Below are 15735 nucleotides of genomic sequence, written 5' to 3' on the forward strand. Positions count from 1 at the left end.
AAATTAAAGTTCATAATTAAAATATTAATGGAAGGATAGTCAGATTGTGATATATAGCTTGAGGATACAATGCGCCAGTATTGATAGTTTGAGATGTAGAATAAAAAACTCTTGATAGTTTATAAAGATCCTCTCCCACACATTTTTCCAGCTACGTACGCAAGCTACAACATTCATACCATAGGACCATTCCATGAAGGCTTTACTGCGGTCGGTTGTAATTATAATTGGTTGAAATTCATGAGCACTAAAGGTTGCTTAGAGGTAGAAATATTTTATGATCATCAATTCATTTATTTGTAGTCTTTTTTAGAATCGTTTCCTTGGGAAGTAAGATGGGATTCCAATTGACTGTTCCTGCATATAAGGAGTCTATTCCTCGTGAATAAAATCCATTTGTAAGTGGAAATTCACAATCCCAACTTAAAAGCATACCATATCTTGCACATTGTCATGAATATTGTCAAAACACCCGTGTATGGCTGCTGCTTTGTAACTAAGTTGACCATCTAACTGCAAAAACCCAATCCAAAAATACTGCTTATAACTTATAAGCATTCAATAATTTAAACAAAATTGCTTTAAATGAAGAAACTGATTATTAACCATAACCATTCCGTGCATGCCCTGCTGGGTGCCATATTGACCAAGACGTGTCACGCGCTACTGAATGCAAGTGTCCCTAAGGAAATGAAGATAATTTGTCAGAATTATATGCGTTCTTTCTCCTGAAAAATTAGGCAAATTTATCAACATTGAAGAACAGCATACCATCCCCTATACATTTGCATAACGTATCTTGCCCTCGCAATATATGTGTTGTTGCCCATGTATATTTTGTTCTCACCTGTTTTGTTTTTCTTCAAGTACTTTGGAAAACAATTCTTTATTCTTGCAAATTTGTCTTTTTGTTGCATATTCAAGCCACCAAGCATCTAATGTTGGTTTCACGAGCATTAATTTTAAAATTGTCATTACAATTTCCTTACTCTTTTTTGTTTTTTCGTATTTGGACATTGTGATTTGTAATGCGTTACTATAAGAAAAATGAGTATTTATGATTAATTATTTATTATGCAAATGACTATTTGTAACGAGAATAGACTCATTTTAATAGAAAATTATCATTTTTACAAAAAATAACTGGTTACAATATACAGTTTTCTTGTAGTGCATACCAATCATTTCCGCACTTAAAAGTTAAAACAATATCCACTGAATGGTTTACTCTACCACTTTTTTAATCATTATCTTTTCTTAAACTGTTTTCACTTCTTATTGTTCTGTGGATCAAAACGTGTCTTGAACCATCATTAAATTGGATGACTCATTCTCTCTATTCCTCCTCCTCTTAGTTATTTATTCTTCAAGTACCAGAAGTAGTGGGAGTAACGTCATTGTTATTTTCTTTTTACTATGTATTAAGAAAATAATAATATGATCCCAAGATGAAGGAAGACTATTGAGTATGATTGTAACTTGCATTTTATCAGTAAGAGGATGACTAGCTTCTTATAATTGTTTTGTAATTAATTCCATTTGAAGTATGATCGCTCACGCTTTCATCCTCTTTCATACAAATTCTGCTATACTTACGAAACAATAATTGTATAAGTATCAAACCTTAATCCGTACTTTTCTTCTAGTGCATCCATGATTTTCTTAGGAATTTCATAGTCTTTGGGAAGAGGAATGACTTCATCATTTATGCAATGTACAATCAAGGCTTTTGCCCAAGCAATGTTTTATTCCCATTGTTCTCTGGTTCTTACAGCACTATCACTTCGGTGTCGTAAATAAAAAATCTTAATATTAATAAAAAAAATATAGAAATAATAAATGTGTTCTATTACAAATATAGAAAATCAAATTGTGAAAATTAAATAATTAAAAATTAATGAATAAATTAATAATAATAACTCTTGATCCAAGGTGGTTGCCAATAAATCCTCCTATTGTATTTTAAATCAGGAGAATAATAAAAGTGGTGCCTATATAGAGATTTGGCACAAAATCAGGAGCGTACCAGATTTTGAACAGACCAAATTGGACTTGAAATGATTCAGAACACCTAAAAGTACCAAAATTGGCCTGAACAGGTTCAAACAACCAAGTTAAATGGTTTGGACCGAATTTTGGTGCAGCGGACCAGTTTTTGGCTTTGTCAACGGTGCGATCAAATTAGCAACTCAGTTTGCAGCCTAGTTTGCGGCTCAGCGCACTTCTTCAAGACACTGGTCAGCACGCAGGTTAGAGGCCTGGGCTTGGGCTCGGGTCAAGTCTATTATAAGTTTATGGGCCTTGGCGATATGGGCCAAAAAAAGGATTTGTTTACGAGCCATTTGGTTCCACTAGTCTAACGAAACGACGTCGTTTGGTGCTGTCAAAATGACGTCATGCAGCTTCTTTTGAGCAGCTTCTAAGGTCCTTAGAACGACATTGTGTTGGGTCTTATGTGAAACGACGTCATCCATTGCTAAAGTTGGAACTTTAGACTTGGGCAAAACGACGTTGTCTTTTTCGTCGACTTTCTGAATGACAACATCTTTTACAGCCAAGGAATTAATTTGAATTTTGAAGACCATTGATCGAAACCCGGTTTGACCAATGGTGTCTTCTTCTTCCCCACACACACTGGAACTAGACCGTGAAAAAATCAAACACTCTTCCTCTTCCCACGTACTGGACAATGATAAGCTCTCTCTCATCTCGGTCTCTCTCATCAGCTCTCTCTCATCTCTCTCTAATTTTAAATTTAAAAGATGTGTGGTCTAGATGATGCTACATAATGTGTACAAAAATGACTGCTCTCAACAGTGACTGCTACCAATAATATTTCTTTAAATAAAAGTTGAAAGGAATCCCAATAAAAAAGATTAGATCTCAATGAGAAATCAATCGAAAGATTAAGGAACCATTTAGATATAGAGATGAACATCATGCTTACCTTTAATATAATTTCAATTAATAATCTCACTACTATTTATAAATTATCTCAATTCATCTCATCTCACTATCTAAACGGATGAAATATTTATATATTAATTGTCAATTTTTAAGTAAATTGGATCTTGTTTGATTTCGTGAGGAAAACTGTACGTGTTATCAAGTAGTACTACTATGCCTTAAAAGTAATATTTCAGTATCGTTTCCTTCAATTATATATATGAGGGGTCCGGAATTAGGAGTAATATCACATTGGTACATTGTAATTGATAATTATCGTCTTAATATATTAGTACTAGTCTCAACTCTGATCAACAACCGCATTTATTTATTATTTTTCATTCTTTTTTCTTAAAGACAGGCGGTACAAAGAATTACTGAACTTGGTGGAAAAGGAAAAAATAATACAAAAAAGCAAAATGCTTTTTCGTAATTTTTTTTTTCATACATAGAAAGAATTCGATCCTTACCCTCGGTCTAAAAACAAATTGAAAAACCGATTGATCAACCGGACCAGACCGGTACTACGTACAGGTGGGTTCGGTCATTTAGAAATTAAGCCTTCTCATTTATAAATTAAGACTAAAGAAGATGGAAAGACTATATAAGCTCTTCAGAATCTACGTAATTAAGTACACTACACTTTCTACACAAGATTTTTGATAATTATTGAATATATATATATATATATATATATATATATATATATATATGTGATGCATGGCTGAAGATACATAAGGTTAATAAGATCATATATATCATCCACGAACACTAAAGCAGGTAGTAAACTTTGTACGTACGTTTGAATTGAAATAATTTGGATCGTTGCTAATTAATTGTTAAGTGGTTTTAGGTTTTGTATACCTACGTACGTATCAGCTTGGGTCTCAGAAGATAGAAAGAGAAGCCAATGACATCATGTTAAATAAGATTGGTTAGACAGCTTTGGGTGTCTTGGAAGCCGTCTGTTTAAAGATTTTAAACGACTTGAAATATAAAGTAGTTCTAGCTATCAATCGCACTTTTGATGAGCAGTGGATTTTCTGTATATTAAAGAGCAAAATTTCTGTATGGTTTAATTAACGTTATACAAAACTCATCCCCTACCAAGCTTGTAGAAAAGGTACACCAAATTATAGTTTTCCATTTTATTTACCTCAAAAGTCAGAACTCCCAATTAATTTTACCAGAATTTTTTTTTTTAAAAAAAAAAAGGAAGAAAAAAAAGAAAAAGGGAGCATCCTAGCTCTTAAGTCTTAACTTGAGGCTGGATATATCAATCGTGGACCATAACCAATGATCCTAATTTAAGTAAGTCTAAGAGGTCGTTACGGGCAAGGCTGCTAAGACCTCGTTTGAGTAGTGAGTTGATTTTAAATTAATCTGTAAATAATAATGAAAAAATGAGAAAAAAATAATGATAAAACATTGAAAAGTAATGGAGTGATCTTATACCTCGTTTGGATAGATAGTTAGATAAAATGAGATAAGATAAGATGATATGAGAAATTTGTGAATAATAGTGAAATAGTTTGTGAATAATAGTGCTATAGTTTGAGTTAATATTTTTATTGGATTTTGTAAAATGAGAGAAAAAATTGAATACAAATATTAAAAAGTTAAAATATTGTTAAAATATAATTTTTGTTTTGATATTTGAAAAAATTGAATTATTTTTTGTGTTTTATATCGAAGTTTGGAAAAGTTATAATGACTAGATGAAAAAGTATGAAAGATAAATTGAAAAGTGTTTGAGTTTTTTTTTTAGTAGTGTTTGGATGTTGAGATGTGATGAGATGATTATCCAAACGGGGCCTAAATAAATAAGTAATAATCTCTCTTCTTATACCTTCTTCTATCATTAGCTTAACCCTAAAAGGCATTCCCCTACAATATTAAAATTTTGTAAGATTATAAATTAAGATCTAGTTTGGATGTTGCGATAAGATGAGATGATAAATTTGTGAATAATAGTGAAATAGTTTATTAATAGCAGTAAAATGACTTGAGTTAGGATGTTTTATGGGATTTTGACAAAATAGATAAAAGAAAATTTGAATAAAAATATTATAATTTAAAATATTATTAGAATATAATTTTTTTAGATAATTTTTGTTTTGAGATTTGAAAATTTTGAATTCTTTTTATGTTTTGTTTGAAACTTTGAAAAATTTATAATTATTAGGTAATAATTAAATGAAAAAGTTGAAAATCTAAAATTAAAATTGAAATTGAAGAGTTGTTCAAGATTAGTTTTTACTTCGTCAACAAAACATATAATAAAAAATGCTTTTCATTCTATTTTTTTTTTTAACTTGGCCTCAAGTGACATGATAGATAATTGAAAATAATTTTTTAATCATTCAATCTCAAACCCGGAAACGATAAAAAATAATAATGAAAATGCTAACAAATAGCATTATTTAATAAAAGTTAAAACTTTACAATTATCTATAGTGTTATTTACAAAATTTTGTTCTTTTTCCTCTCTTGGGCTTTCTGCCTGAGTAGAGGTGATCACAATGCCTACGTGTAGACCTGAATCGATCAATGTTCGTGCAAGTTTTGGAATGGTTGACCTAGGGAGTATGAACGAGAAACTAAATGAGCTGTACAAGCGACTATCTTTGACTAAGCAAGAGAATGAAGAGGTGGTGGTGGAGACGGGAAAGCTAGAAGATGTTGTTTTATGTGGTGGCAAGTGTTTGATTATAATGCTTTTTACTTAGAAGCATTATAGTAGAGAAGCTTTTAAGATGAAGATGAAAAAGGCATGGTGACCAGTGAGGGGTGTTCGTTTCAAAGATCTCAATTCCTCCCTGATTCTCATTGAAATTGATGATCGGCATGATAAGGAGCGAGTCATTAGAGAGGTCTTTTAACAAGCACCTGGTGTTGGTTAAGGAGGTAGATGGTAGACAACAAGTACACCAAATCAAGCATACGAAAGCAATGTTCTCGGTGATTATTCATGATCTTCCTCTTATGGCAAGAAACAACTATGTGGGGAATCTGATCGGACATAAAGTTGGAAGGGTTGAAGAAGTGGATCTTGAGAAGGGGTAGATGGCTTGGGGGGAATATATGTGTGTTAGAGTTGTATAGGGAATATACGACGATAGGGTCAAAGAAGGGCGATCATGGGAACGTAGGGAATCTCCAAAAGCGACAAGAAGATCCTCTCCAATGAAGGTTCCAGTATCGACGATGACAATGGTGAAACATCGGTAGGGAGAGGCATGATTCCCGGTACTCAATTTGAATTCCAAAAGGTAACAGAAGCGGATACTACGACAACATTGAAGGAGGCACAATTGAAGGAAGCGGATAAACGACAGGTTCCCATCTTTTGAATGCTCAACGGTTACCTAGCAACCAGAACATGAAGAGAAAGGAGCCGAGTAGGGATGAAGATGTCAATGGCAAGTCTACAAAGAGGGAAAATTTTGGGAGGGATGTCGTGGGTGAAGACATTTTGACTGAGATGAATGTATCGACGGTGGCTGTTGCTCAGCCCTGCCCGGAGCAATGAAAATCGTTAGTTAGAATGCCCATGGACTTTGGAACCCACGAGACATTCGAACCCTCTATGATCTGGTGAAGAGGGAAGTGCCCAATGTTTTGTTCTTATAGGAGACTAGACTCAATGCCCTTGAGTTTGAGGCCTGTAAGTACAAACTTGGTTTTTCAAATTGTTTAGCCGTTGATTATTATGGTAGAAAGGGGGGGCTTGCATTGCTTTGGGGAAGGGATACTAAATTGTCAATCATCTTTTATTCTAGTTGTCATGTTGATGTTGTTATTGAGGATGATAATCCTATGAAGGGACAATGGTTTTTGACTGAGATTCATGGGTCTCCTGATACCAATCCTAAACATAACACTTGAAATTTGTTAAGATCTTTGTGTAGAAATAATGGGGGAGGCATGGATGGTTATGGGAGACTTTAATGAGGCGTTACATCATCATGAAAAGTGGGGAGGCAGGCCTCGACCTGAGAGGCAGATTATCGACTTCAGGGAGGTTGTTAATGAGTGTGCTTTGTGAGATATGGGGTTGAGGTAAAAAATACACTTGGAGTAATTGAAGGGAAGGGGCTCATTGTATTAGCGAGAGACTTGACAGGTTTTTGGTTAATTCTCAGTGGTGGGCAGGTTCCCTAATGCAAGTGTCATCCATGGTTTGGTTGCTTACTCAGATCATATTTCAATATGGGTTGACACTGAGGGGGATGGGGTACAGAACAAAATGAAAAGGTTGTTTAAATTTGAAGCTATGTGGGTGGGGGAAAAGGTTTGTGAGGATATTATAAAGGCCACTTGGGAGAGGGGATCTGAACATGGTAATATGGGAGATGTGATGGGTTTGATATATGAGTGTGAAAAACAATTGGATAGGTGGAATAGACACTCTTTTGGTAATGTGCAAAATCAACTAAATTTAGCAAGACATAATATGGAGCTGCTGAATGAGAGGGATCCTGTGGGGGCAAATAAAGAAGCTGATGATAGGGCTCGAGAAGAGGTTCAAAAATGGTTGGAAATGGATGAGATCATGTTGAGATAGAGGTTCAAAGCTCTGTGGCTAAAAGAAGGTGATCAGAACTCTAAGTATTTTCATATGAAGACTTCTTAGAAGAGGAAAAAGAATAGATTGTTGAAGATTCCGAATGATAGTGGGCTATGGCAGATAGGAGATCAAAGAGACAAGGTTATCCTTAACTATTTTGAGAACCTGTTTGAAAGCTCAAACCTGAGGGGTTCCATTGCTTTTTTGGAGAACCTAGCTGATTGAGTTACAAGTTCAATGAATGAGGAGCTGGGTAAGGCATATACTGAAGCTGAAGTGGTGGGAGCCCTGAAACAGATGAATCCATCAAAAGCACCTAGGCCAGATGGAATGTCACTAGTTTTTTTCCAAAGGTATTGGCATGTGGTGGGCAGATTAGTCATTTCACTAGTGTTGAAAGTTTTGAATTTCGGTGAATTTCCATCTTCTCTTAATCATATACATATTACTGTCATTCTCAAGAAGAAGTCCCCTACAATAGTTTGTGTAGCAGATTATAAGCCCATTAGTTTGTGTAATGTGGCTTATAAGCTGATTGCAAAAGTTATTTCTAATAGATTGAAAGTTGTGCTACCTTGTATTATTAGTGAGAGTCAAAGTGCTTTTGTCCCTGTTCATTTAATCATAGATAATGTTATAATTTCTTATGAGTTGGTGCATTATCTCAAACATAAGAAAAAAGGGAAGAGGGGATATATGTCTTTGAAATTGGATATGAGTAAGACATATGATAGAGTTGAGTGGGGTTTTATCCAAACTGTGATGGAAGTTATAGGGTTTCAGCAGACTTCAATTAATTTGATCACGTATTGTGTTAGTTCTGTTTCATTTTCTGTCTTGATCAATAAAGAACCAAAGGGGCCTATTAGACCAAGTAGGGGCTTGATACAAGGGGACCCTCTGTCCCCTTATCTATTTCTAGTTTGTACTGAAGGGTTGACAACACAGTTGAAGGCAGGAGGTTTGAGAAAGGAGATTTCAGGTATTTAAATATGTAGGAGAGCTCCTAACATTAATCATATGTTATTTGTAGATGATAGTGTTAAATTTTGTAAGGCTGGGGTGAAGGAGAATAGGAGGGTGCAAGCTGTGTTGGAAAATTATGAGAGGGTCTCGGGTCAGAGAATAAATAAGGGGAAAACAACTATAGTTTTTAGTAGTAATGTGGGTAAGGAAGCTAGGAGGAGATTGTGCAGTTGTGGGGAAATAGTGAGATCCAACAGTATGAGAAATATCTTGGGCTTCCTCCACTCATTGGTAGGTCCAAAGCTAGAGCTTTTCAATCTATAAAGCAAAAGGTGTGGCAGAAGCTTCAATGTTGGAAAGAAAAATTGTTGCCTCATGGTGGTAAGGAGGTGTTATTAAAGGCAGTTGCACTCTCCATTCCAACGTATTCAATGATCTATTTTTTACTCCCTACTGGTTTGTGTTCTGAGTTGGAATGGTTGATGTCTAAGTTCTGGTGGGGCCAAAAGGATGATGAGAAAAGAATTCATTAGATCAGCTGGAGCAGAATGTGAGAGAGAAAATTTAGAGGGGGATGAGATTCAAAGATCTGAGGACTTTTAACCTTGCTTTACTAGCTAAGCAAGGTTGAAGACTTTTACAGAATGACAGTTCATTGCTGCACAGGCTTTTGAAGGCAATGTATTTTTGAAAAAAATACTTTTTTAGAAGCTGGATTGGGTATTTGTTATTCATACACATGGAAGAAAACTTGGGAAACCAAGAAATGGCTCAAAGTAGGGTGTAGATGGCGGATTGGGGATGGCAAATCTGTGAAATTGTGGCTTGATAAGTGGGTTCCAGGTCATAAGTGTTTGGAGAGGGAAGAAATCTTTATTAGAGAGGAAAAAAAGAGAAGAATCAGCGGCTTCTATCATTGATGAATCTACAAGATGGTGGAATATTGGAAAAATTAGATCTCTCTTCAATCCAAATGTAGCATCAGACATTATGAAAGTGGTGATATATCCTAATGACATGTGTGAGAGAACATCTAGAGGGGGATCAGATTCAAAGATCTGAGGACTTTTAACCTTGATTTACTAGCTAAGCAAGGTTGGAGACTTTTATAGAATGACAGTTCATTGCTGCACAGGCTTTTCAAGGCAAGGTATTTCTCAAAAAATGTTTTTTTAGAAGCTAGATTGGGTACTTGTCATTCATACACATGGAGGAAAATTTGGGAAGCCAAGAAATGGCTCAAAGCAGGGTGTAGATGGCGAATTGAGGATGGCAAATCTGTGAAATTGTGGCTTGATCAATGGGTTCCAGGTCATAAGTGTTTGGAGAGGGAAGAAGTCTTTATTAGAGAGGAAAACAGAGAAGAATCAGTGGCTTCTATCATTGATGAATCTACAAGATGGTGGAATATTGGAAAAATTAGATCTCTCTTCAATCCAAATGTAGCATCAGACATTATGAAAGTGGTGATATATCCTAATGACATGTGTGAGAGAACATCTAGAGGGGGGATGAGATTCAAATATCTGAGGACTTTTAGGGCAGGTTTGGGGGGTGGGATGAGACACAAAATTCTCATCTCATCTCATCTCATCATTACACATTTTTCAAATTCCCATACAAAATATAATAAACAATTCAACTTTTTCAAATCCCAATTCAACTTTTTCAAATCTCAATACAATAATAATACTAAAACATAATATTTTAAACACTAAAACAAAACACAAAATTCTCATCTCATCCCCAAAACCTGCCCTAACCTTGCTTTACTAGCTAAGCAAGGTTGGAGACTTTTACAGAATGACAGTTCATTGCTGCACAGGCTTTTCAAGACAAGTTATTTCTCAAAAAATATTTTTTTAGAAGCTAGATTAGGTACTTGTCATTCATACACATGGAGGAAAACTTGGGAAGCCAAGAAATGGCTCAAAGCAGGGTGTAGATGGCGGACTGGGGATGGCAAATCTGTGAAATTGCGGCTTGATCAGTGGGTTCCATGTCATAAGTGTTTGGAGAGGGAAGAAGTCTTTATTAGAGAGGAAAACAGAGAAGAATCAGTGGCTTCTATCATTGATGAATCTACAAGATGGTGGAATATTGGAAAAATTAGATCTCTCTTCAATCCAAAGGTAGCATTAGACATTATCAAAGTGGTGATATATCCTAATGACATTGCAGATAAGTGGGTTTGGGCTTATGAAAGAAGTGGAAGGTTTACTGTCAGAAGCTGTTACAGTTTTATCACAAATCATATAAGGACCCTCACAGCAGAATCTTCTAATGTTAACAGACAACAAATATTTTGTGGAAGATGTCAGTTCCTAATAAAATAAAAATATTTGCCTGCCGTGCTTGTAACTTCCAACTAAAGAGAATTTGTTGAAGAAACAGGTGATATCAGAGGTGAAGTGCAGTTTCTGCTCTCATCAAGTTGAAGATCTCCATCATGCACTTATCAGCTGTAGTCAAATTAAAGGGTTATGGAGAGAATTGTTTCCTGATCTGGACATCAATGCAAGTCTTAAAGTCTTTGATGTAGCTTAATTAAAAATCATCGAGGGGAAGGAAGGAAAAGTTGGCGTTATTCTTTACTTTGGCTTGGACATTTTGATATAGAAGGAATAAGACATTGGAGTATGAGAAGGTCTGTTTGAGTCCAAGATAGGTTGCAGAAAATGTTTTGATTCTTATGTGTAGTAACAAGGAAGTTAAGTTGAAACCACAAGTTCAACTTAAACTTCATTTCAGTTGGAAACCACCTCCAGTTGATACGCTGAAGCTTGATATAGATGGAGCTCCTTTTTGTGATCTTCATAAGGCAAGGATATGTGTGATTCTAAGAGATGACAAGCTGGGCAATGTGGTTATGGCAGCAGTAAGGTTGAACATGAAGTCGAGGATCCAGAGGCTGTTGAGCTTTTAGCCATTTTCAGAAGGCTACAATTGTGTGCAAGTATGGGTATCTGAAAGCTAATAGTGGAGAGTGATTGTTTGATGCTTTACAACAGAACAATATGGAGGATTCCATTCTTGGAGTACTTATAATTTATTAGAGAGATCCAAAATCTTAAGAAATGTTTTGGTGAATGTTCTTTTAATCATGTCCATAGGGAGGGTAACATGGCAGCCCATTGGCTTGTCCGTAATGCATGCTGATTGGAATGTTGAGAGCATTGAGATGTGGTGGGATTGTATTCCAGAATTTTTTTTTCAAGTCGTTTGGCTTGATAAATGTTTGTAATTTTCTTATTATTAATGAAGTTGATGTTTCCTATAATAATAATAAAAGTTAAGCAAGTGCAAGATAGGCAGTTTCAAACTTAATTTCATAACCGGGGCTCTCTGTATTTTGTAGTCATTTTCCTTTGCTGGGTCAAAGTTCGAAGTCGTGAAGTTGAACTTTGGAAACTGATGCCGGTCAAGAAATGGTCAGGAGTTATCAATATTTCAATCTTGAAGCAGCCAGCCTACGTAAGCAGACTCGTGCGTTGAAAGTGCATGCAAGGTGATCAAAACCCAGTAACGACGGGACCGATGGGGTGGGTTGGGTAGGTATTTTTTTTCTTATTTATGTCCATTCAAATAACCCATGCAACGTCCACGCATGCATCCGCAAAATCATAATGTCAAGACTCAAGAGCACTAAATATGAAGATCAATACAATATATACATTCATCCACTCATTGCAATATATTAAGCCAAAAGATATTCACAAAATGTAGTAAATGCAGCAATTAATTTCTTGCAGCGAACTGGCCGTTCACATGACATTATATATAGAATGAAGATATGCATCCATGCAGATCAGCAGTATCAAAGATCATGATAAATTTTATTTTACACGTTGATGGCATCGTTTACTGGACGTTTGGTTAACCTGCAGCGTCTCATGAATTTGAACAACTTCCTAATTATCCAAAATAAAAAGCGAATTACGTGAATCGAGCCAAGAACCTGTTGCAGTACAAGCCAGATTCCTTGTAATACGGTGGTAATCAGGGAATAGTCTTGAAAATAAGTCGGGTTCACCAATTTCACTCCATTGATATAGGCCAATACCACGGAATGAAATGCAATAAACATGGTTAAGGTGATCAGAAACCATATAAAGCCCTTGCTTCTAAGTGGAAATCCACTAGTGACCATAAGCACAACGGTTAGAGCTGCAACAAAAGAGGTGGTGTTGAAAGACAAGAAATATTGATATGTTTCGGAATACGATAGAATTGCAGTGCCGGCTGCCCACATCGAAGAATTACACCCGAAAGTACCATTTGTCGTGTCTTGTTGCCAAACACCACCTGGTGGGTAGATCCCAGCTTGGAAAGTCATGGTTGCAATCACAGTAGCCACCAACATCAACGTGCCTCGAGTCTCGCCGACCAATTTCCCTGATACTGCAAATATTTAGCCCATACACACAAATAAAAGTAACTCCACCATTTCCTAAACCTTGATTGAGCCGACTGTTCTCCAGTAAAGGATTGAGTTGGTTCATGTGTTTCCACAGGCAGTACTAGTGTTGGTAGTGGAGGAGACGTTAGATCTTTGGATCTTTTAACACCGGCTGCCTTCAGAATGTCTTGGATTTTAGGACATTTGAAATCTCTATGATAAGCTGCCTCTGAGACGTCCAAAGCTGTGTTACCAATCCTATTCATGGCATTGGCCTTTCTTTTTATTTCTGGTATTGAAAGCTAGTATTTTATGGTCTGCACAAGTACAACCGATCGTTTCATCCAGTTCTATACTGCATAAAGCCTAATACTTCACAGGCAAACCCAAATAAATTCAATTCAAATATACGGAATCGTTGTTCGTTGGCTTATTTACTGGCTAACACTAGAAATCAAAGAACAAGAGAGAGGGGAGGCAAATTTGCACAGTGGATTGTTATGGAAAATCACTAGTTGTTTGCTGAAAAAAACAATAGGAAAACTTTAAAGTTTGAACTGCAAAGTCGATACGGATCAACGGTAAACAAAAAGATTGTTAACATACCTTCGTCTGCCCGCGCATCGTGGCTAAGTGCAATATGGAGTTACCATCATCGTCTTTGGAGTTGACGAAATCATCATTAGTAGAGGATTCCACCAACAGTTTCAGAGCATCCATACTATTATACTGAGCACACAAATGTAAAATGCTGTATCCGTCGAGATTCACCAGAAAGATTTATTGTGGTTGGGCAGTAAGCAATTCTTTAATTACATCTATGTGCCCTCTCATTGCGGCTAAGTGGAGAGGGATTCTCTCCTCTTGATCAGGAACTAAGCAGATGTCTGCGTTTGCTTGCAACAATGCTTTCACAACCTGGGTGTGTCCCTCTGCACAGGCCAAGTGAAGGGCAGTTCGGCCTAATGAGTCCACTTTTTCAGCAAGTTTGGGTTTTCTGCTCAAAAGAGCATTAGTAAAATGAAGGTGGCCAAGCAAAGCTGCAATGTGTAAGGGGGTTTCGGTGAAGGATGTGAGGGAGATTTTGTGAAGAATGAGTCTATCCCTTTGCACCAATGTGTTCAAGGTGCTTACGCACCCATCAAGTGAGGCTTCATAGAGTGCGACTGTATTATCTCCATTACCATGACTTGTATCCATCGTAGAAAGTTCAAGCCTTTGGTATTAATATGTCAAAACTTAAAGAAATTTCAGCAAAGAGATTACGGGCTTAGTAGAGATCGGTGCTTTCCATTCCCCTTGTGAATTAGTAGGAAAGACTTAACCTTTAGAGCAACCACGTCGGTGCTTTCCATTCCCACCCCAAAGCCCACGGTCCCAGACTAAAAGGACAACACCACTGCCGCCACTTCCTTCTTATGCAACCACCAGAATTTGGTCCACTTGGCCTTGGCCGTTGCCGTTGAGAATTTTCGTCCCAGCGCAAAGCCCAGCAACCTGCGTCAATGGCTTTAGCCACCCCGATCTGCCCCATAGACTTGCACCACCCTCTATGGACCAAACCAAGACTCTGTTTTTAATACTCAAAACAGAGCAACTGTTGGGAAAATCAACACAGTGGAAGGAATAAAAGCGGAAATAAAAGAGTATACTCACGCACTCAGTGACACCAAGAATTTAATGTGGTTCGATTACTGCCTACATCCACAGAAAGAGCTTCACTAATAAATAGTGGAACACAAGAAAAGATTACAGAGGAGGAGGATCATACTCCACTCAACTCAACTCTCTTATTTTCTCTCAGAGCTCTCCCAACTTTCTCTCTTTTCTTTTCTTCCTTGGGTGTATCTGAAGCTCTCGCATGGAGCTGCAATTTATAGGCGCCTCAACGTATGAATGCATTAAATTGTTGCATTCAATAAGTTGTTGAATGTTGAGCGTTGGGCGCTGAGGTGAAAGCAATCATAGTTGACTGCTTGCTTGGGCTGGGATTTCAACAGCAACAAGCATGGACCACGTGATACTCCATTTGACCACCACGTAGCCAACCTCCTCTGTTCGACTACCGAGCAGCATAGTACCATCCGTCTCCGCTCACTCCCTAACCATCCCCTGTTTTCATAATTAAAAACAGAGTATAAACTCTTCCTCCATGACCCACTGCACACCTCCCTCACCAAGAGCCCAACACATCGGTGAAGCCCAGCTACTCCGCTAGCCCCTCCACATTGTCACCCACCTACACAGAAGTGTCTCCGGGCACCTTAAGCCACCCCAAGCCATCGTGTTCTCTCAATAACCTCTCCTCCTCTCACACGCTGGTCTTGCTCACTCTCTTTATTCTCTCTCATATCATTCTCTCTCTCTCTCTCAGTTCTCCGTCGCCGTGTGGACCACCTTCGAACTCTACCCAGCACTGCCCATCGTATCTCTCCTTCCCTCTCGGTGTTGAACTATGTAAATAGTTATTGAAAAATAGTTAGTTTTACAGACCCTTAATTGTAAATATAGTTTTATTGTTGCACGTGTGTTGCACATGTATTCCTTTCATGTTGTATATATAGTTAGTAGATTACTCTGTAATTTCTTACCCATAACAGTTTTATACATAATACAAAAATTAAACTTTCTTCTCCATTTGTGCTCTTAATTCTCCTTGATCATTATTGAATTTCTTGATCATTCTTGAGTTTGTTGAGCATTTCAGGTGATTGAATCAACCCAGTTTAATTTTCCTACAGGGTATCAGAAGAAAATTTTTGATTATCGATGGCTGAATTCTCTGTTCCGATTATCAATCTCAGGGACAATCCTTCAAATCTGTATTTCCTTCATCATGGTGACAATCCAGGCG

The 15735-nt window shown here is 36.9% G+C and overlaps 1 protein-coding gene across 1 annotated transcript; it reads right to left on the bottom strand.

Moving 5' to 3' along the window:
• Positions 1 to 12323: 12323 nt before the first annotated feature.
• On the bottom strand, positions 12324 to 14081 carry LOC118348273 (ankyrin repeat-containing protein NPR4-like). The gene is made up of 3 exons (XM_035689587.1): positions 13698 to 14081; positions 13532 to 13610; positions 12324 to 12883 (listed from the first exon to the last, which is right to left on the bottom strand). Exons 1-3 carry the CDS (start codon positions 14079 to 14081, stop codon positions 12324 to 12326), a joined length of 1023 nt encoding a protein of 340 aa, XP_035545480.1.
• Between the last annotated feature and the right edge of the window lie 1654 nt (positions 14082 to 15735).

Source organism: Juglans regia, chromosome 1, assembly GCF_001411555.2.
Source record: "Juglans regia cultivar Chandler chromosome 1, Walnut 2.0, whole genome shotgun sequence".
Classification (NCBI taxonomy): Eukaryota; Viridiplantae; Streptophyta; class Magnoliopsida; order Fagales; family Juglandaceae; genus Juglans; species Juglans regia.

What these genes read in the sequence shown, in the direction of transcription:
- LOC118348273 (XM_035689587.1), bottom strand. Translation starts at nt 14,081, where the DNA reads ATGGATACAAGTCATGGTAATGGAGATAATACAGTCGCACTCTATGAA. An exon ending in CAATGAGAGGGCACATAGAT is followed by an intron (nt 13,611 to 13,697) that starts GTAATTAAAGAA and finishes TTGTGTGCTCAG; the next exon opens with TATAATAGTATGGATGCTCT. An exon ending in CAACTCCAAAGACGATGATG is followed by an intron (nt 12,884 to 13,531) that starts GTAACTCCATAT and finishes AAATATTTGCAG; the next exon opens with TATCAGGGAAATTGGTCGGC.